The sequence below is a fragment of the Takifugu flavidus genome, unplaced genomic scaffold, assembly GCF_003711565.1.
Source record: "Takifugu flavidus isolate HTHZ2018 unplaced genomic scaffold, ASM371156v2 ctg178, whole genome shotgun sequence".
NCBI lineage: Eukaryota > Metazoa > Chordata > Actinopteri > Tetraodontiformes > Tetraodontidae > Takifugu > Takifugu flavidus.
The window spans coordinates 22,757-44,546 of record NW_026621878.1 but is presented as its reverse complement, the minus strand read 5'-3'; the positions used below and the strand labels follow the sequence as shown (position 1 = coordinate 44,546).

At 51.0% G+C, this 21,790-nt stretch overlaps 1 protein-coding gene across 2 annotated transcripts; it reads left to right on the top strand.

Moving 5' to 3' along the window:
- Positions 1 to 1,446: 1,446 nt before the first annotated feature.
- On the top strand, positions 1,447 to 21,692 carry tmem145 (transmembrane protein 145). 2 transcript variants are annotated; one of them, XM_057023286.1, is made up of 15 exons: positions 1,447 to 1,706; positions 9,189 to 9,263; positions 9,429 to 9,506; positions 10,009 to 10,095; positions 10,524 to 10,625; positions 12,668 to 12,752; positions 13,079 to 13,150; positions 14,400 to 14,468; positions 14,773 to 14,853; positions 15,085 to 15,163; positions 16,008 to 16,101; positions 17,241 to 17,413; positions 17,869 to 17,989; positions 18,268 to 18,456; positions 21,262 to 21,692. In XM_057023286.1, exons 1-15 carry the CDS (start codon positions 1,584 to 1,586, stop codon positions 21,541 to 21,543), a joined length of 1,710 nt encoding a protein of 569 aa, XP_056879266.1. In that variant the 5' UTR covers positions 1,447 to 1,583; the 3' UTR covers positions 21,544 to 21,692. The 2 variants fall into 2 exon arrangements, with proteins under 2 accessions (XP_056879266.1, XP_056879267.1); XM_057023287.1 differs by lacking the exon at positions 10,524 to 10,625.
- The last annotated feature ends 98 nt before the right edge of the window (positions 21,693 to 21,790 follow it).

Genomic DNA, 21,790 nt, shown 5'->3' with positions numbered 1-21,790 from the left:
AGAGCAATAGAGGCCAGGGTCCACCAGACCAGGCCAGACCAGGGTCCACCAGACCTGGCCAGGGTCCACCAGACCAGGCCAGGGTCCACCAGGCCAGACCAGGGTCCACCAGACCAGGCCAGGGTCCACCAGACCAGGCCAGGGTCCACCAGGCCAGACCAGGTCCACCAGACCAGACCAGACCCCAGGTGGAGGCTGTGTGGAGACGCCCCTGAGACAGTCCAGCACATCACAGCAGGGTGCAAGATGCTGGCAGGGCACACATGGAGCAGCTTAACCAGGTGGCTGGTGTAGTGGACAGGAACATCTGCACTGAGTATGGGCTGGAGGTCCCAGGGTCCAGGTGGGAGACACCCCCGAAAGTGCTGGAGAACGAGCAGGCCAAGATCCTGTGGGACTTCCAGATCCAGACTGACAAGATGGTGGTGATGGATGTAGCAATCCCCAGTGATGGCAACATCAGGAAGAAGGAACAGCAGAACCTGGAGAAGTACCAAGGGCTGAAGGAGGAGATGGAGAGAATGTGGGGCATGAAGGCACCAGTGGTCCCAGTGGTGATCGGGACACTAGGGGCAGTAACCCCCCCCCCCCCCCCAACAGATACCAGGAACCACACCAGAGATCTGTCCAGAAGAGTCCTAGGAACAGCTGAGGTCCTGGGCAGGACCCTCAGACCCCCAGGCCTCGAGTCTGAGGAGGGAGGCCCCGCCCAGGAGGGCGAGGAGAGAGTTTATATAAACATGCCAGGCTTTTAACTCCATTAGGAATCTTTGACAACTGTAATTAAAGCAACTGGAGACGAGCACAATCACAACTGAACGGTACAGAGGCGCAGATTAACACTCCGGTTACCTCGATAATTACTTAATGACAGTTTGGGGAAATGAAGCTCGTTACCAGCCGCCATCATTTGCTCTGTCGTATTCCAAACAATAGGAAAATTGGGATGTTATTGGCTTAATTCAGGGCTGTGCGAGGCTTTGGATTTTAATTGTTCCCCATTTGGAAAGCTTGGCTACTAAACTGAACAGTACAGTAATTTAATACTGGGGGTCAAAGAATCTGCTCGGTGAACAACACCCACCGCGTGCACGCATCAGACACTAATTGGCATCATTTACTTTATTTAAATAGATTCGCCGCCGTGAACATCGTCTCTGCGGGATTTGGGGACTTTCACATCAGACTGGGTTCATTTTCCACCTTTGGCCTCATTTTCAGGATTCGGCACTAATTCATGACGTGTCGTCTGTCCTCGTGCTGAGTGATGTCATAGTTGCAGCCAGCGGGCCAGACGTCATCAGTCCTCGCGCTGGACTGGATGCATTCCAGGCGCGTGGCCGCTAATGAAAACAACATCGCACGCACTGACACTATTTATTGAAATGTGCGGACGCCGTGTCGCATTCTCAAAGCACGAGCGGAACTGAGGGGGACGCGCGCGCGCTCCGTGGCCACTGGCAAGTCAGGGGATCCGACGTGCACGCCGCGGATCTGTTGGTCCGTGCGCGCCCCCCCTCCCCCCAGCAGGCACAGGCTGCGCGGAACCCCGGGAGCAGAGGAGCCACAGCGGAGTGCGAACGATGGAGGTGCGGCGCGGAGCGCGACTCGTGCACCTGGCCGTGCTCGTCAGCGTGCTCGTCAGCCTCCTCGGCGGCCGTTCGGCGTTGGCCAAATACGTCAAAGGCATCGTCAACACCAAAGAGGTGGGCGCCGTTTCTGCTCTCTTTATTTTCGGCGCCTTTTAATGAGTTGCGGCGGCAGCGGCGCGCGGGGGGCAGCTGGAGGCGGACACGCAGGTGCCTCCGCGGCGCGTGCAGCCCCAAATGCCCCCGATCCCCCCCGAAGTTGCCTCGGATATTTACATTCCGCCGTACGGAGCGCGTCTGCCTTGAATTGAGCGCTGTTTGCGTGCACGCTATCAGCAGCGCACGTTTGGTCGTCATGGTCTTTGGCACCGTTCCGGCTCCAGTCCAGTTCTGGGGGGGGGGGGGGGGCTGTGCTGTCTGTGGTCGGGGTCAGGCGTTACAGGTGTGCGTCATGTGGCCTCTGGACCAAAGCGCTGGGACTGCTGGTGGTGGTCGCGAGCGCACGGCTCAGTGCACCTGCGCTTTAAGGGCAGGAAGCAGCAGCACGCGCAGCCGGGAGGAGCGATGCCCCCGGTTCACATGCGGAGAGTTTGGGGTCAAGTTTCACAGTTGTGGCTACATTTGGTTGTGGGCTCCACAGGACAGGACGGGCTTAATCATTCACCTGTGGTAACGATGGTAACGCCGGTAATTATGGTAACGGTGGTAACGCCGGTAACGATGGTAACGCCGGTAACGCCGGTAATGCTGGTAACGTCGGTAACGATGGTAACGCTGGTAACGCCGGTAACTGTGGTAACGCTGGTAATGCCGTTAACGATGGTAACGCCGGTAACTATGGTAACGCTGGTAACTAAGGTAACTATGGTAACGCTGGTAACGTCGGTAATGTCGTAACTATGGTAACGCCGATAACGCTGGTAACGCCGATAACGCTGGTAACTACGGTAACTATGGTAACGCCGGTAACTATGGTAAAGCTGGTAATGCCGTTAATGATGGTAACGCTGGTAACGTCGGTAACGCCGTAACGATGGTAACGTCAGTAACAATGGTAACGCTGGTAATGATGGTAACGCCGGGAACTATGGTAACGCTGGTACGCCGGTAACTATGGTAAAGCTGGTAATGCCGTTAACGATGGTAACGCCGGTAACTATGGTAACGCTGGTAACTAAGGTAACTATGGTAACGCTGGTAACGTCGGTAATGTCGTAACTATGGTAACGCCGATAACGCTGGTAACGCTGATAACGCTGGTAACTACGGTAACTATGGTAACGCCGGTAACTATGGTAAGGCTGGTAATGCCGTTAATGATGGTAACGCTGGTAACGTCGGTAACGCCGTAACGATGGTAACGTCAGTAACAATGGTAACGCTGGTAATGATGGTAACGCCGGGAACTATGGTAACGCTGGTAACGCCGTAACTATGGTAACGTCGGTAACGATGGTAACGCCGGTAACGCTGGTAACGCCGGTAACTATGGTAACGCTGGTAACGCCGTAACTATGGTAACGTCGGTAACGCCGTAACTATGGTAACGATGGTAACGATGGCAACGATGGTAACGATGGTAACGCTGGTAATGATGGTAACGTCGGTAACGGTGGTAACGCTGGTAATGCTGGTAACTATGGTAACGCTGGTAATGCCGTTAACGATGGTAACGCCGGTAACTATGGTAACGCTGGTAACGCCGGTCCTGAGATTCCTCTGCAGTTTCCAGATAATTCCTTTGAATTGGAACAAATGGGAAAGACGTTTAAGATAACGGTCTCCAAAGAAAGATTCCCAGTGCAGCTGCGCGTCCAACAACCGAGCACTTCCGAGCATTTTTGTTTGAACAGAGCAAATGTTTGCAGGTCGGTCACATGACCTGGATTTCAGTTCTTGTGGGGATGTAAATGCAGAAATGTCCTCTTTCACCTCACTGGGGCTCGTGTCCCGGCTCAGACTGGGAGACTTTCTGGATGGAAAAGTGGATCTCGGCGGTCCGTCTCTGCTGGCGTGGTGGCAGTGAAGGACGCCGTGGTTATTGGGTAACGTCCAGGGGCGTGCACGTGTGTGCGTGCGTGTGTGAGAGAGACGTATGGTATCTGCTCACCCCTCCTCATTACATACGTCCACACCGATACCAGAGCTGGACTTTGTTGTTTGTTGCTCATTTTGAGGAAAAGTTGTTCCAATGAAATTCCCAACAGGAGCTGATTTACACTGATTATTTTCAAAATTCCGGGTTTGACTCGCATCCACGCTGTGTTGTGGAAGTTTAAAAACCAGCCAGGTAAGCGGCTGTTTGCAGGGTGGGATTGATTTAGATCAATTCTGGTTAAAAACGAGGTTGATTTCATTTTTAATATCATGAAAACAAACAGAAGCAGCTTCAGGATTCAGGATTAATCAACTTTGCTACTTTCATTTGTTTCAGTTATGGATTTTTTTAATGAACTTTCAGAAAACAACAGACCATTTATCCAGCGTGTGTGTGTGTGTGTGTGCCTGTGTGTGTGAGTGTGAGTGTGTGAGTGTGTGTGTGTGTGTGAGTGAGTGTGTGTGTGCCTGTGTGTGTGAGTGTGAGTGTGGTGTGTGTGTGTGTGTGTGTGAGTGTGTGAGTGTGTGTGTGTGTGTGAGTGTGAGTTAACCCTAACCCTAACCCTCTGTTTAAAATAAGAAACTGGCCAAACTCTGCTGATACAGCAGATTTTTAAGATCAGTTTTATCTGAACATTTATTTGTTTCCTTTGAGTTCCACGTGCTCAGGACCCCCTCCCCCTCAGACCCCCCCCTCAGACCCCCTCCCCCTCAGACCCCCCCCCACAGACCCCCCCCTCAGACCCCCCCCCCCCCTCAGACCAGTTCACACTGGTTTCCACCACATGACCACCTCCGCAGACGTTCTGACGCTGGGTCATCAGGCCAGAGCTCGTTTCCATCTGGATTTGAGCCGGTATCATCATACTGTACTGACCATCTGTCTCTGTCTCTCTGTCTCCCCGTCTCCCTGTCTCTGTCTCCCTCCCGTCTCCCTGTCTCCCTGTCTCTGTCTCCCCGTCTCCCTGTCTCCCTGTCTCTGTCTCCCTGTCCCCCTGTCTCTGTCTCCCCGTCTCTCTGTGTCCCTGTCTCTGTCTCCCTGTCTCTCTGTCTCTGTCTCCCTGGCTACCTGTCCCCCTGTCTCTGTCTCCCCGTCTCCCTGTCTCTGTCTCCCTGTCTCTGTCTCCCCGTCTCCCTGTCTCCCTGTCTCTGTCTCCCTGTCTCTGTCTCCCTGTCTCTCTGTCTCCCTGGCTACCTGTCCCCCTGTCTCTGTCTCTGTCTCCCCGTCTCTCTGTCTCCCTGTCTCCCTGTCTCTGTCTGTCTCCCTGTCTCTGTCTCCCTGTCTCCCTGTCTCTCTGTGTCCCTGTCTCTGTCTCCCTGTCTCTCTGTCTCTGTCTCCCTGGCTACCTGTCTCCCTGTCTCCCCGTCTCTCTGTCTCCCTGTCCCCCTGTCTCTGTCTCCCCGTCTCCCTGTCTCTGTCCCCCTGTCTCTGTCTCCCTGTCTCCCTGTCTCTGTCTCCCTGTCTCTCTGTGTACCTGTCTCCCTGTCCCCCTGTCCCTGTCTCCCCGTCTCTCTGACTAGCTGGAGTTGTAGAGTTTTGGAAGTTATAGACTCAATATGGCAGCATAAAGTAGATGTGTATCAAACCTGAAGCAACCTGTGGGACACTAGATGTCCTAAAGAGTTCTGGTTCTGAACGGTTGTTGAGCCTTCACGGGTCCAGAGAAGAGCAGAGTGCTTCTGCTGGAACTGCGTATTAAAATGAGTGGAAATGAGAAGGTGCCCTTGAAGGTTCATTTGCTCATTTAAGCATCCAGATTCATCAGCGTCCAACAGCGTCCTGGACGTTCTGGCCAAAGCTGCTGCTGCAGCCACAGGGACGACGGGAGGTTCTCAGTGAGGCTGCTGGATCAGAACGTCGACATTTCACCGTCTCAACTAGTTCCATAGGGCCACGTTCCATCAGCCCTGCTAATGTTGGAACTGTTTCCACAGCGTCTCAGCATCAGGCCAGAGAAAGAAGCTCTGGTAATGAGCTGCTAATGTTAGCGATGACGAGTTACCACCTGCTCCTGGATGACCTGGACCTGCACGAGTAGGTGAACACGCCCAACGTTACTGACTGGAGAACATCTGCAGAATTCCATTAGCCAAACGTAGCTGAAGCCTTCCTACAATATTAGCAACTTCGGCATCAGACTTCATATTTTCTTCCATCTCTTCTAGAGATCCTCGTTTGTTTCTGGCTCCCCTCTCCTCTCCTCTCCTCTCCTCTCCTCTCTCCCCTCTCCTCCTCTCCTCTCCTCTCCTCTCCTCTCCTCTCCTCTCCTCTCCTCTCCGCTCTCCTCTCCTCTCCTCTCCTCCTCTCCTCTCCTCTCTCTCCCCTCCTCCCTCTCCTCTCCTCTCCTCTCCTCTCCTCTCCTCTCCCTCCTCTCCTCTCCCTCCTCTCCTCTCCTCTCCTCTCCTCCTCCTCTCCTCTCCTCTCCTCTCCTCTCCTCTCCTCTCCTCTCCTCTCCTCTCCCTCCTCTCCTCTCCTCTCCTCTCCTCCTCTCCTCTCCTCCTCTCCTCTCCCTCCTCTCCTCTCCTCTCCTCTCCTCTCCTCTCCTCTCCTCTCCCTCCTCTCCTCTCCTCTCCTCTCCTCTCCTCTCCTCTCCTCTCCTCTCTCCTCTCCTCTCCTCTTCTCTCCTCCTCCCCTCGGAAGAGATAAATATTAAATCTCAACGTTGTGATGCGATTCTGTCTGCATTTGTATGCAGATTTGTGAGTGTGTGTGTGTGTGTGTGAGTGTGTGTGTGTGTGTGTGTGTGTGTGCACTTGTGTCCATCTGTTGTGTAACTGACTAATGAATCATTGAGCAGCTCGGCGGTCCAGGGGTGACTTAACCAGCTGATTGGTAATTAATTGTTAATGAGGCTGCGCAGACAAACAGTGATGTCGAGACGCTCCAGAGATGAGACCACAAACACACCAAACCCCCGGGTGGGGCTGATGTGGCATCAAGGTGTTGCTCGTGATTCATGAGGACATGCATGCAGACACGTGCTGGCGCGTGCACGTGCTGGCGCGTGCACGTGCTGGCGGAGGTGCTTCAATGACTCTGCATCACTATGTGGTGACCATGAGGGAGACGAGACTGAAAGAGGATTAAAATAGACACCTCATTCACTGTTGCTGTCCTCTAGGGCTCCCCACACACACACACACGCACGCACGCACGCACGCGCGCACGCGCGCACACACACACGCACACACACACACACACAGACGGGAACAGCTGCATTGGATCAATACTGGCTCTTTAGTGAGGTTCCTGACAGCAGCAGCAGCTTCTAGGTGTCTTCAGTGGGACTCCAGCTTCATTTTTCTTCTCCATTTTTGTCACATAAATGCAACTTTTCCTACGACTCCACATGCGTGTGAGTCCCAACCTCTGATGGCTCCAACGATATTCCCATCATTCCAAAGCATCCACCCCTCCCCCGCCCCCTAGCGCGTCCCCTGGCTGCCCTGGTCGTCATGGCTACACCTCGGATGGCTCAGGCAGGCGGCGGTGGTTTCCAGGCTGCGCTGACTCTCTGAGTCGCCCATGAATCAGGACCCAGGCGGAGCGACCAGGGACGGGTCCGTCCGGCAGCCTGAGAAATATGGCCGCAGATGTGCTGGCTGTGATTAACGGCGGCCTCGCAGCAGAAATGATGGCGCTTGTTTAACCGAGGTAATTACAGAATAACGGCACTCCGGGAGTTTTGCTGCCGAGGTGGAGATGTTTGGAGCAACCTGAAGGTCCGTCCAGCCTTTGACGTCATGTCTGCCCTGAGATGCTCAGATGTCTGAAATCTATACATTAACCTTCATATAGGAGACGCTCCATCCGGGTTTGTGCTGCACTCAGCTGCTGCAGAAGCAGAGAGATATGCAGCCGCTTGCTCGTTACGCTGATTAACGAATGCCTGTTGTTCCACAGAGACGATAGCGCTCCATAAGAGAGCAGATATACATCAAATAAATACGAACAAAATGGTGTCATTAAAAAATATCTATTTTAAAGCCTCTTCTCATTGTGACACGTGCACGTGTTCAGGTTTCTGGAGACCAACTCCAGGGTTAGATCAGCCCTGGGGTGTGTGTGTGTGGGGTGTGTGGGGTGTGTGTGTGGGGTGTGTGTGTGTTGTGGGGTGGGGGGGTGGGGGGGGGACCAGGGTTGGTGCTGGAAAACACACAAAGTCAATTCCTGATGGGAGCAAATGAGTTTTCTCTCGTTTGAGTGTTTTATTGATCGAGCCCTCGTGTCAAGTGGGAGCGGAACAAGATGCTCGGTCAGATTCGCTCCAGCTTAATGAAGTGCAGCATTAAAGCCCCCAGAAACCCCCCCCCCCATGACACAGTCCCTATATTCTCTGATACTGGAAGCATCAGAAACATCAAGAAACATCAAAGGGCATCGTGCTCGCGGCCAGTTTGGAAACACCAAGAATCTTTATGCAGAATCTTCCTAAATATTCTTGGGTGGTGTGAGGTTCTGCTCGGACCTTAAAGGAGACGTTTGAGGTCCAGGAGGACACGAAGGCCGTCGTAGGAGCACCGTTGCTTCCTGACCCTGGTTTGGCTCCAGAGTTAGTTGCACTTTAACCGGATCTCATATCCCCCTCTTCCTGCACTGGAATTCTCTCCTTTGTTCTCCATGCATACATCAGTTGTATATAGGTGTGTGTGTGTGTGTGTCGGTGCGCGCGCACACACACACACACACGCACAGCAGCCTCCTCCGTCTCCCCTCTCTCCCCTCTCTTCCCTCTCCTCCATCTTCCCTCCCCTCTCTTCCCTCTCTTCTCTCTCCTCCGTCTCCCCTCTCTTCCCTCTCCTCCGTCTTCCCTCTCCTCCATCTTCCCTCCCCTCTCTCTCCTCCGTCTCCCCTCTCTTCCCTCTCCTCCGTCTCTCCTCTGTCTCCCCTCTCTTCCCTCTCTTCCCTCCCCTCTCTCCCCTCTCTCCCCTCTCTTCCTCTCCTCCGTCTCCCTTCTCTTCCCTCTCCTGCGTCTCCCCTCTCCTCTGTCTCCCCTCTCTTCCTCTCCTGCGTCTCCCCTCTCTTCCTCCCCTCTCTTCCCTCCCCTCTCTTCCCTCTCCTCCGTCTTCCCTCTCCTCCTTCTCCCCTCTCTTCCCTCTCCTCCGTCTCCCCTCTCTTCCCTCTCCTCCGTCTCTCCTCTGTCTCCCCTCTCTTCCCTCTCCTCCGTCTCTCCTCTGTCTCCCCTCTCTTCCCTCTCCTCCGTCTCCCCTCTCTTCCCTCCCCTCTCTTCCCTCTCCTCCGTCTCAACTCTCCCTCTTTTGTAAAACTTTTGTCCTTTTGTTCCCGCTGTTGTTGCTTTTTCTGGCTACGTCTTCGTCAGGTGCGGAACGATTGTCTTGTTTTCCTTTTGAGGACGGTTGTTGCAGGATTTTCCTGCAGGAGTGTGTTCAGATTTCCATGGACCAGATCCATCGGAGAAACGCTGCGATACTCTATGATGGGTTTTGATGGTTGGTTTTGATCCAAAACTGGATCTTAATAACGGTGCATCCTTTTTCCAGGACTGGGTTTTCCTCACGCGCTTCTGCTTTCTCACGGAATTTGGACGTCTAGATTTCCGGTTTCGCTATCCGAAGGTAGGACAGTGAGTGTGTGTGTGTGTGTTGTGTGTGTGTGTGTGTGTGTGTGTGTGTGTGTTGTGTGTGTGTGTGTTGTGGTGTGTGTGTGGTGTGTGTGGTGTGTGTGTGTGTGTTCCTTGTCATCTGCCGGTGGAAATGACAGCGTCTCCCTCCTGTGTCCAGTCCCGCTGCTGTCAGAACATTTTGCTCTACTTCGACGACTCTTCCCAGTGGCCAGCTGTGTACAAGAGCCCGGAAAAGGTGAGAAGATGCTGACTCCGCCCTCCACGAGCACATTGTTCAGGAGCAGTGAAGCTGAAGGTCAGGAACAGTTTACAGGAACATGCTCCAGTCAAACCAGTTGGGATTTCACTCAGCCAGGGATGTAATGTTGGTGGTGGATCTGGTGATCCAGGATCTGGTGATCCAGGATCCAGGTTCTTCCTCCCAGGAACATCTTACACCATGTCTGGATTCCTTCTCTTAGAAGAGTCTGTTTTTCTTCTGCTGCTCTATGAGTTGCTCCATTTGATTCCTTCAGTTTGGCCGTTTCAATCTTCTGTTTTTATTATTTGGGGGTTGTTGAAATGTGGCTGATGGAGTGAAGCTGAAAACGTAAATGTGTGGAACCATCTAATCTGGGAGAAGGTCGATCGTGGGACGCCAATTTTTGTCTGTTTTGACAAAATGCAAATTTGATTTCTGCCTTTTTTGCCTGGAAACGAGCTGCTTTTGATTGAATTTGGCGAACATCTTCCATCAGAACTGCTATCAGAAGGAGGCGGTGCTGAGGCCGGAGAACAACCAGGTCATCAACCTCACCACGCGCTACACGTGGTCCGGCTGCATGGTAAGAGCACGTGCACGTCCTGATAAAAGCACGAGCGGCAGAATCGTGCTGTTGGCAGACTTGGATGCATCAATTCTCGTCTTCGCGTACGTTCGCTTTGGCTCCGTGAAGCGATTACTGTTGCTTCCACTTCCTGTTTACTGCAGACAGAAACAGGAAGTGGAACAGCATTCCGAGCTAAAGTCCTCTACTGCTGATGCTGCCAGTCCAGCACAGAGGGACCAGTAGAGCCGAGTCCACTGGGACTCCTTCGTCTTTCTACCTTTTCCAGGAGCAACTGGCCAGCCGACATTGGAGGGCGGAATCTATTTGTATCGCCGTACATTCGTCTCCCACTCGACTGCGATAATTCCGTGTGTCTCTGAAGTACCCCCCACCCCCACCCCCACCCCCTCATGCACCGGGTCTCTCATGTCTCTGTCTCTCAGGTGGAGGGAGAGGGAGACCAGCAGGCTTTAAGCTGTGTGGGTGGCCGGAGTTTCCGCTCGGTGAGGGAGAGATGGTGGTACATCGCTCTCAGCAAGTGTGGGGTAAGGCCTGACCCCCCCGACCCCCCCATAAAGGCATCTGGCACATCTGGAGACACATTAGTCCCTGTGAAGAGTTTGTATGAAGAGACTATAGTTGTGTAAGGCAGCAGCCCCCCCCCCCCCCCCCAGAGCTGCAGCAGGGAGACAAGAGCAACTTCTAATTCAGAAATCACTTATTTCCAGTGTCAGTGACTCAGTGATATGTAAACACCCCCTCAGCCCCCCTCCTGTGTGTGTGTGAGTGTGTGTTTGTGTTTGTGTGTGAGTGTGTGTGTTAGAGCGGGAGCAACACTCCCTGCTGAATATCAGTGTTTCTGCCTGCCTGTCAGTGTCATATTCTGGGATGTCGGTGTGTTTCCATGTGTGAAAGCTTGTTTTGCTGGGTGTGTGTTGTGGTGACGCCTGAGAGCGCCGACTGAAGGGGAGTATTATTAGAACGATGCTTCCTGAGGACCGGCGTGGGGCGTCACATCACGCCACACACACACTGCACGATGCTGTGGGACTATAGATTCTATAGGATACAAGCTGGTCCCCACTCTCGGGGACGTGGCACCTGGTGCACGGTGCCGTGGACACATTCTGCTCTTCCACTCACACTGTGTGTGTGTGTGTGTGAGTCTGTATCTGTATATCTCTATCTCTGTATCTCTGCATCTGTATCTCTATCTCTGTATCTCTGCATCTGTATCTCTATCTCTGTATCTCAATCTCTGTACCTGTATCTCTGTATCTGTATCTCTGTATCTGTATCTCTGTATCTCTGTATCTACTGCATCAATCTATCCTATACTTTTATTCCCTCTGTTTTTAAATCCTATTTTTTTCAGTATTACAGAGTCTTCCTGTGGTTTTAAACTCTTTGTCTCTCTCCATCCATCTCTTTATCTCTCTCCTGGTTCTTTCCATCGGTATTGATTTTGTGGCCATGCACGCTCCGTGCACGCTCCGTGCACGCTCCCACCCTGTTTGATGGAGGGACTGAGATGTATTCTGAGCCAAATAAAATCAAAGTCCCCCCTTTTCCCTGCCAACCACACCGGCTTTGAACTCGTGTGAGTGAGTGTGTGTGTGTGTGAGTGTGTGTGTGTGAGTGAGTGTGTGTGCGTGAGTGTGTGTGTGTGTGTGTGTGTGTGTGTGAGTGTGTGTGTGTGTGTGTGAAATGAGCTTTCTGTGCTCTGATCGTCACCCTATTCTTGTGTGTCTTCACCCTGTGTGTGTTCTCAACACTTTCCACTTGTACTTAAACACACACCGCTCACGTTGTCACACACAGATGCTACGTGTTTGTCTCCATGTTAATGCTGTGAAAAGCATCTGCTCCCTTCAGGATGTCGTGCTTTTAGCATTTAGCCGCACTGGGTCTTTGGGATTTAGATGATGGCTGAAGTGATGGATGGACCTGATGGAGCCTCTGGAGGAGCCACCAGCAGGTCCACTTGTGATTGGCTTTAAGAAGGTTTTGAGTGTGTTTGTGATGCTGTAGCAGGGCCCCACCAGTCCGTACGTGCTGGAACCCCCCCCCCCACAGTGTGGGTGGAGTAGAAGTGGGGTCTAAATTCCTCCAGTGATGGAGAACATTGCTGCCGTGCTGCAGGACAGGAGCAGCTATCAGGTCCAGGGACAGCAACGTTTCTCAGGTTGGAGGCTTTGAGAAGCGTTTGAGAACGCTTTGATCATTTCAGCTTCCTTTGAGGAAGTGAAACGTGCAACATTTTCCACATTTTCCACATTGATAGTCTCCTTCTTCTGGAAACACAGCAGCAGAAAGGCTCCATCAGATGGTTGGTTCTGTTGATCCGGGTTATCACGTTACTCCAGCCCACCGGAGCTTCTGGGGTCTTTTCTAAATCATACTGTAAAGTTTGGGTTTTATCAGCACCTGCTCCTTAACTGCTCTGTACATGTGCACATCCCATAATCCTGATCCCTTCTACTCTCTAATGACGCCCACCAAACACCCCCCTCCTGACTGACTAACTCCAGGCTAACGTGAGCCCTCCCCACCCTTGAAGACGACCTTCTGCTGTTCTCCACTCCAGGGCGATGGCCTGCAGCTGGAGTATGAGATGAAGCTGACCAACGGCCAGTCTTTCTGGACGCAGCATTTCTCCGCAGACGAGTTTGGTAAGCAGACGCAGGGAATGCCGAGGAAATATCCGGCGGGATGAGCCAGCAGCACTTAGCACAGCCCATAAAGTGGAGGAACGGCTGAACTAATGAACGATGGTGGATGAAGCATGCGGCTCATGTAGCCTCGAAATGGATCCTCCCAGCTTCACTGATTCTGGATCTGCTTCTGAACTGAATCAATATCCTCAATTTGTTCCTGCCTCAAGTGATTCCTTCTGCCTTCACTTCTCCTCAAGTCCTCTCAACATCCATGTTTTAGTTGGGACATCGTGCTTTTTATTCTTATGTATCTTTTACTGTTTTTCTCTTCTCGACTGCAGGAATCTTGGAGACAGACATCACGTTTCTGGTCATCTTCTCCATGGTGTTCCTCCTCTCTTGCTACTTTGCCTGTAAGTATGGTCTGTTCCACCTAATTTTAGCTCTTTTCTCTCCTCTTTCTTGAAGATGATCATTTATTCTGACTTTAAAAGGCTCTGAGTGCCCTGTTCATTACCTTTGTTATAAAACTGACATGGAAGGTGAGTAAGTCTTCGTGTTTCCTCTGAGAACTAATGGTGGAGAAATGTGCCAGAGGTCCCATCCCTGGTCCCATCCCTGGTCCCATCCCTGGTCCCATCCTTGGTCCCATCCCTGGTCCCATCCTTGGTCCCATCCCTGGTCCCATCCTGGTCCCATCCCTGGTCCCATCCCTGGTCCCATCCTTGGTCCCATCCCTGGTCCCATCCCTGGTCCCATCCCTGGTCCCATCCCTGGTCCCATCCTTGGTCCCATCCCTGGTCCCATCCCTGGTCCCATCCCTGGTCCCATCCTTGGTCCCATCCCTGGTCCCATCCCTGGTCCCATCCCTGGTCCCATCCCTGGTCCCATCCTTGGTCCCATCCCTGGTCCCATCCCTGGTCCCATCCCTGGTCCCATCCCTGGTCCCATCCTTGGTCCCATCCCTGGTCCCATCCCTGGTCCCATCCCTGGTCCCATCCTTGGTCCCATCCCTGGTCCCATCCCTGGTCCCATCCCTGGTCCCATCCCTGGTCCCATCCTTGGTCCCATCCCTGGTCCCATCCTGGTCCCATCCCTGGTCCCATCCTTGGTCCCATCCCTGGTCCCATCCCTGGTCCCATCCCTTGCTAACTGGTAGGTTTCCTAACTAGTGGGTTTCCTAACTGGTGGGTTTCCTAACTGGTGGGTTTCCTAACTGGTGGGTTTCCTAACTGGTGGGTTTACTAACTGGTGGGTTTCCTAACTAAACACATGAGCAGCCCAGCTGAGCCCGTATTCAGCTCGTGCGTGTGCACGTTGTGAGCACTACAGGTGCAGTGGTGTCGCACTATAAACGCACTGGGACCAGGTGCTGTTATGACATTTATAATGAAAGTTATAAAAACGATATTATATTGTAGAAATGTATCATTTCTACAAGCATGTTATGGCTGATGTGATGAGTTTATGAAGTGAAAAACCTTTAAAATGGGGCTCAAACAGACGACGCAGACAGAAGATGTCAAAGCTTTGGCAAAGCTGGTCCATCAGAGACGTGCGCGTTTGCTCCTTGCTCCTGGTCTTTGCTCGTCCTCCATCTGTTGCTGTTTCCAGGCCCGTGCAAACATCCCATCCAGCTCTTCCTCCTCTTTCCTCCTGCAGATCATCTGAAGGGACGGCAGCTTCTTCACACCACCTACAAAATGTTCATGACGGCAGCAGGTGTGGAAGGTAAGAGCTGCTTCCCTCTGACGGGGAGTCCTGGCACACGGGAACGCGACGCAGCCTTTCCTAGCTTACATCTGTTAATATATTCCCAATGTGCAGATATAACCCCCTTTCTTTCTTCTTGTTCATCCCTTTGGTTTCCCATCTGTTCCCTCCCTTTTTCTTACCCTCTCTGCTTCTCTTTCTTCTCATTTTCTTGGTCTCTGATGTTTACGTATCCGACGTGTTGTCCCGATTCCCAACATGCACATTTTCCTGTTCTTCCCTCCACGCCTGGTTTTTCTGCGTGCATCTTCCCTCCCGGCAGTGCTCAGCCTGCTCTTCCACTGTGTCTACTGGGGCCTGTATGCTCGGGACGGGGTCGGCAACAGCAGCCTGAAGATCCTGGGTGAGTTCTGCAGCCGAGACCCGAGCAGAACCGGTGACGGGACGGTGATGGTGGGGATGTGTGCTGCTGGAGCACATGCAGCACCACGCCTGATTCTGCATGTGTGTGTGTGTGTGTGTGTGTGTGTGGTGACCTGATTTTTATCTTTCCACACCGATATCAGGGGTTCTGAAACCACAGTCCAATTACCCTTTGTCTTCTCTTTCTGTCTCAATTTCCGCTTGTCTCCAGGGAAATTACTGTTCTCCGTCAGTTTCCTGGTGTTCCTGCTGATGCTCATATTGTTGGGGAAAGGATTCACTGTGACCAGGTGGGGGCTTGTGCCTTTCTGCAGCTTTCTTCAGTGTGTGTGTGCCACTGTCAGTCATCCACCCGTGACCTGCAGCTTATGATACGACAGCTTTCTGGTGTGGAAAACCCGTGAATGTCCCGGAGCAGGTGTTGTTAAAGATAAGTTGAGCCATCCATAATGTATCAATTCCTCCACCTCCGCTTCTATCTTGCTCCATTCTAAATAAATGACTTTCTCGCTGGAATATGATGTTGCAGATGTTACCAGCTTCAATTCTAAACTGCAGTTATCAGCCGTGCCAGCGGTTCTAACAGTGAGGTTACCTTTGTGGGACGCCGTTCACAGAACTGAGCTTCTGAGAAGAAGAGAAGCCGCTGAGGCCACGTCTCCGATAGGGTTTGAATTTGGACGTCCGTCACTGCTCATATTTGGAAGATTGATCCTGTTTCAGACCCACTCGGAAGTGATGCAGCCAAGAAAAGGGGAAAATGAGGCTTTTGCCCTGCTCCTGGTCCAGAAGAATCTGGGATCTCTCACTTATTAAAACTTTTTAAATCCCCTCGAAAGAACTCAGAACTGCATCTTCATCATCCTCTTCATCAGCCAATGACCTGTTTCTCAGTAATAAGTGTAGAGTTTGGGGATAACTACCTGTGGCCCACTCAGAAGCTGCTGAACCCTCCACACAACCATGTTTGGGGAATTCTGCAGCGTCAGTCGGTGAATTGGGATTTCATAAAAATTCAGGTTTTAATCTTTTGTTGCGCTCTGTAGCGGAGAACAGCTGTTGGTTTTTAAATGAAGCCGCCTTTTCAGACCCCTCACCTGTGTGTGTGTGTGGTGTGTGTGTGTGTGTGTGCAGGGCCAGGATCAGTCACAGTGGGTCAGTTAAGCTGAGCATCTATATGACTGTCTACACCATCACCTACGTCATCCTCTTCATCTACGAGGCAGAGGTAGCAGCACCCTGCACCAACCTCCTCCACACTCTCGCGACGTTGTTACAGATTTATTACATGTGTTGAAAATCACTAAACGTGAGCGCTTGTTTTCTATCACGCTGTAACTTCTGCTTGAACTGGAAGTGGTAGAACTAAACCCGGACCACCAACCGACCTGCACGCGCCCTGTGCACGGTGAACGGAAGTGACTGAGATTATAAAGCTTAAAGCTGTTTTCTCGGGGTTTTCAGGAATTGCTATTGGCCGCTACGAGATCCCTCACACACATTAATGACAGCCCCCCGGGTGTGTGAGGGTGGAAACAGATTTCACTAGCGATCGTGTTTGAGTGTCTGAGCTCATGAATTAATAACGGCGTCAGCTGCGTCTCGCTGCGTGCTGCAGCGGCTTCGCCAGTCTCACCGCTTCCAAAATAGATTTCTCTCATCTGCTCCGATGCTGTGTTGTAAAATAAAACGCTTAAAGTGGGAGTCTCACTGTTTGTGGCTTTAAAATAACGCTGCTCAGAAGTGAAAAGCTAAACCTGCAGTCCTGCTGCTGCAGTCATCACAATTAATGGGAAACACTCACAAATTTATCGTGCACCTAGGAGCCACTGATGCCAGTTGCGTAACGCTAATAACAACCTGAGCGATGAGATCCTCTGGAGCCTGAAGCCGTCGCTCTCGCTGCAACGCTGAGGCGCGAAGCAGCGTGATTTATCTGCCCTCTCACGTGGTCGCTGCTATTAAAGAGCTCAAACTCAGGGGAGTTCCTGCTAAGAATCTACCAAACTAGGTTACTACTGCAGCTAATATAAAGATCCGAGAGGGCTTCCCATGCACTTGGGAGTTGGTCCTAAAGAGGTCGACACTGACAGATGTATTATGTAGGAAGCGTAACCCTGTATGGCGGCTAACGCTACCCCCTCACCGTGCTGTGAAACACAATCCAGCATCCGCAGGTGCGTGCACGCGTGCCACACTCGCCCACGCTGCTGATGACCTATTTGTGGAGTGTCGATGTCAAAGACGGGCAGATCGTGCAGCCTGAGCTCTGTCCTCGGCTCAGGAAGTAGGACACAGGCTCCTGCTTCTTTAGGAGTTTGTCTAAGTGTTTAACTTCTTTGGCCTGATCTGATGTTTTGTCGGCAGTTCTTCGACCCGGGCGAGGTGCTCTATGCCTACGACAGCCCCGCAGGTTACGGGCTGATGGGTCTGCAGCTGCTGGCCTACGTGTGGTTCTGCTATGCTGTCCTGGTGTCTCTGAAGCACTACCCAGAGAAGCAGCCCTTCTACGTCCCCTTCTTCACCACATACACGCTCTGGTAACATTAACATTCACTCCCTTTGACAGATGGGCTGGGAAATGCAGTCAGCGGTTCGCATCTCATTTGAATTGAATAAATGATATTCTGTAAAATAAAAGGGGAAATCTGCTGGTTTACACCCACTAATGATGCATATTTTTCACATATTACGTGGCCAAACTCCTGCAGGTAGCTGTTCTTGAGCTGATGAGGTCTCCATTAGAATCGGCTGCCCTCCTACGGGGGGTGTGGTGGCTTCAGCACAGGCTGAGTCTATCGGAGTCTCAGTTCATTGAAGACCATTAGGAAAAGAAATGAATATTATCTCTGCATTTCTCTCTCTTACAGCCGCAGTCTCCCACCTCATTATCCACACATCTGCTCCAGTCCTTATCATTTGGCCTCTCATCGTCAGCTTTGTTCTCATCGGTGTCGACAGTATCAGCTAAATCGGCCTCGCTTGTCTCCTCCAGGTTTTTCGCCGTGCCTGTTATGGCTCTGATTGCCAACTTTGGGATTCCACGCTGGGCCCGGGAGAAGATCGTCAATGGCATTCAACTGGGGATCCATCTGTATGCTCACATGGTCTTTCTGGTTGGTAGGACGAGCTGGGTTCTCCCTACTTGAGGATCATTTTTGCCACATTGAATCCTGATTTATTCACCATTCTCAAGTCAAAGCTGCTTGATGCTGATTGGCTCTTGCTCTTATCATCGTCTGCTTCTGTTCACCTCCAACCTTCTCTGCTGATGAGCGAGACTCGTGCTCGTGGCTACACGCTGCTACGGTTTTGGGTTCTCTTAGTCACGCCGAGGACCTCTGACCTCTGACCTCTGACCTTCTCGATAACCACAGCTTTACTTTTGTCTTAGGCTATCACCCGACCTTCAGCTGCCAACAAAAACTTTCCGTATCATGTTCGAACATCTCAAATTGGAATCTTGATGTCCAGTCCCAAAGGCGAGGAGGGGGCGGAGGGCTTCCCCCACCACGCCTACGGAAACAGCTCCTTCCTGGGAGACTCTCAGCCCAACTTCACTGAACTCTTCTCCATCCAGTCAGTGAGTATTCAGACGCTTGATAAAAAGTGTTTTTCATTGAGCCAAACCTAACCCCCCCCACACCTGAGGTCCCACCTGACTCCTCTGCGTGACCCAAGTGATACAGACTATAAATACGAACACAGAATAACGAATAGAAATAACAAGTGAAATAAACGAGTATGGGTCTGATAATATAGATCGATTCCTCTGGCACGGCGAGCTCTCCTGTCGCTCCATCAGCCCCAGTCTGGCGGGACAGAAACCTCCTGCATTTGTTGGGGGGGGGGGGGGGGCAGCCAAATTTAGCATTAGCCTTAAAGAGCCTCATGATTAATTCCCCTCCATACGCTTGAATTAGCGACCAAATGCACGTTAGAAGACATTTCTTCACACATATCATGTGATATTTGACTCATTTCTCATCCAGCATTAGTTTAGCAGCTTCGCTCTGTGTTTTGTAATGAGAAAGTCCTTGATTGTAGGTAGTTGAAGACATCCATGCTTGGTAGTTCACGTTCCTCCCAAAGCTGAATTTAAGGTGGACAGTGTTGCTGAGACCATCCTGCCGCCATTTTCTAACCTGTATCTAGTTTAGAGGCCACAAAATCATTAGAAATCCAGTGTTTGTAAGTGCTAAACGTCTGGACAGGCCAAATGTAGTTGTAACTGTCTTCCAGAATTTAAAGTGATTCTGTTCCAGTCGCCCATATTCATTTTATTTGGCCGTCTTGGATGGCGAGGACAGAAAGACGATCCTTTTGAGCCCAGATTATTAACAATTTTAGTTATGCAGCCCAAAAATAACAGCTCAGATTTCGATTTTGAACCCTCCCTCGCTTTAGGCTTCTTGGTCCAGATCCATTTTGGGATTAGCTTGTCCAGTTCGGGACACCTGGGGAGTCACTAGGTGTCATATAGCAGCTCAGGCAGCCTGTTTCTCGCTGTGGCCCGTAGAGATAACCATGGTCATCCTTAATAACATAATGTTTAAACCCACCTAAATCCATAATAAGAATAATTTATGAATTTATTAATAATAAATTATTATTATTATGTCTGATAAAAAGGCAGAGTGAGCCGGAGTCAGTGGTCCCTTCATCTTGGATTTTGGATCTGATTATAAGCTTTGTGACTAGTTGATGAAGTTTGGGCTGATTAGGAATCGTTTCAGGAGTTTGGATCAGCTCGATGGCATCGAAGGGACCTCCAGCGAGTCCTCCTCTTTACCTTCTGGGTGTGTCATTAAAGGTGACAGCGACGTTGATGTTGCCCCTCCGACCCCCCCAGGATCTTTCTGAATCCTGTCTGATCCTGTCTTGCTAATGTTTCCTAAATCTTCTCCTCAGCTGGCCCAGCCTGTATGAACGCTGTTGTCTGTGTTAATTGATTGTGATTGATTCTGTAATTGATTGTTTTGGTGCTCGTACCCTGCTCACACAGTTCCATTTTCATAGCTTTGCTGTCTCTTTCTCATTAATTAAGCTGTTTAGGCCTCTTTGGTTGCTGCTCATCATGTCTTCCAGCTCTTGCTGTTCCTTTCTCTTCTTCTGGGTTGTAGAGGAGACGTTTAGCTCTAAATACGCCCGTGCTCACTCCAACCGATACGGGAGTTTCAGGTCATTTGCATCAAGATATTTATGAATGTAATTAATTGTAATTAAAAATGTAATTAACCAATCAAATGTGTCATTAAATGACCATTGTTTAGTCGATGGTCAATAACGGGGGCCTGATTGGATAACGAACTGGGAGGATCTTTCTGGTTCTGACTGGTGTGGTGTCTCCTTCAGACTGGTTGCTTCTCCACATGTCCACAAGACCCGACCTGACGACTACTAGATACAGGTGTCCACATCTGGGGGCGTGTCACAGTTAAACGCTGCTGTCATATTATTGAGACTGTAGCCGTTGAGCTAAAGTACACAAATAATAAATGTAGGGAATAACAAGATAAAATAACAGGATTGGGACAGGAAGCAGCAACATCTAAGCACTTTGCAGCATTTTCATGTTTATGAAGGATCCTTGTCCTAGAGTACGGTGAAGTATGCTACGCCCAACACACCGTAGAACCACAATAGCCAAGAATTGGACTGACATAAGTGTCCAGTTGGTCCTGGGGGGGCACAATTCTGGGCTGCACCTTGAACCTGGAACATTCCTTAAAGAACAAAGACTTATAAATGATATATTTCTACTTTAATTTAAATTAAAGGCCCTGTTTCTCTCTGTAGCCTTGGGAGCACCACGAGGAGCCCAAAAATGCCAACTTGGCTCTGCAACATGGTAGTTTAGTCTGGGAATTTTCCGTTACTGTTGTAGTTGTCGTGGTTTTGGACTAGACATTTTTGAAATGTGCTCCATATACGTTCAGCCACTAACGAGCCATCAGGAAATGTGTAGTTCTTTATAAAGGATTGTTGCACGGAGATAAAACCTGGTTTTTTTCACACCAAATCAAATTCGGTAGTTTTAGGAAATGAGACAATCGCGATGACATCATTCTGAAAATGCACTAAACTTAAATCTGTAAATGTGGAATTAAAAACAACAACCGGTAGAACGACCAGAAGTGTGTGTTCTTAAAGCAGCAGCTACGAGGCCTTCAGGGCTTCCCAGTTAATGGAAATAACACAATGACTCCACCAAATGATCGATTCCACCAGAAGCCTCAGACCTTTTTGGATTTTTTTGATGTGAAGATGTTGGGACGGTTTCATTCATCATAAATTTAAACTATTATGTGTCAGAAATGGTTAAGAAATATAGCAAACGTGTATTTCCTCTCTGCTGCTGCTGACGTGACCCATTTTATCCTTCTAGGACCCCGTGAAGACGGTGGAGGAGACGGTGGCCCGTAAAGGACCCGAGGTTCCGAGGAACAGCGAGCACAAGATCATCACAACTGCTGCCGACCTGTCATCAGGACTGGCCCCTCCCCCGCCCCCCATCCCCCCACGCCCGGCCGCACGCTCGCCCCCGCTGCCGCCTCGACTCCCGTCCTTCACTGAGTATTTCAGCATGCAGAGTGGAGGAGGAGCAGGAGGAGGAGCAGGAGGAGCAGGAGGAGCAGGAGGAGGAGCAGGCGTCGGGACCAAGGCCTGAGAGGGAGAGAGCGATGGTGGAGAGGTTGGCAACGACGGGCGAACAGAATTACAAAGTAGAGAAAGTGTTTCTGTTAATAATAAAAATGTTCAGAAAAAGGGACAGAAGTGCTGAACTTGTTCCAGAATAAAGAAGCAATAAATATTTAATTCTGACCAGTCAAAGGCAGAGAGGGAGGAAGAGGGGAGGGAGGAGAGGGAGGAGAGGGGAGGGAGGAGAGGGAGGAGAGGGGAGGGAGGAGAGGAGA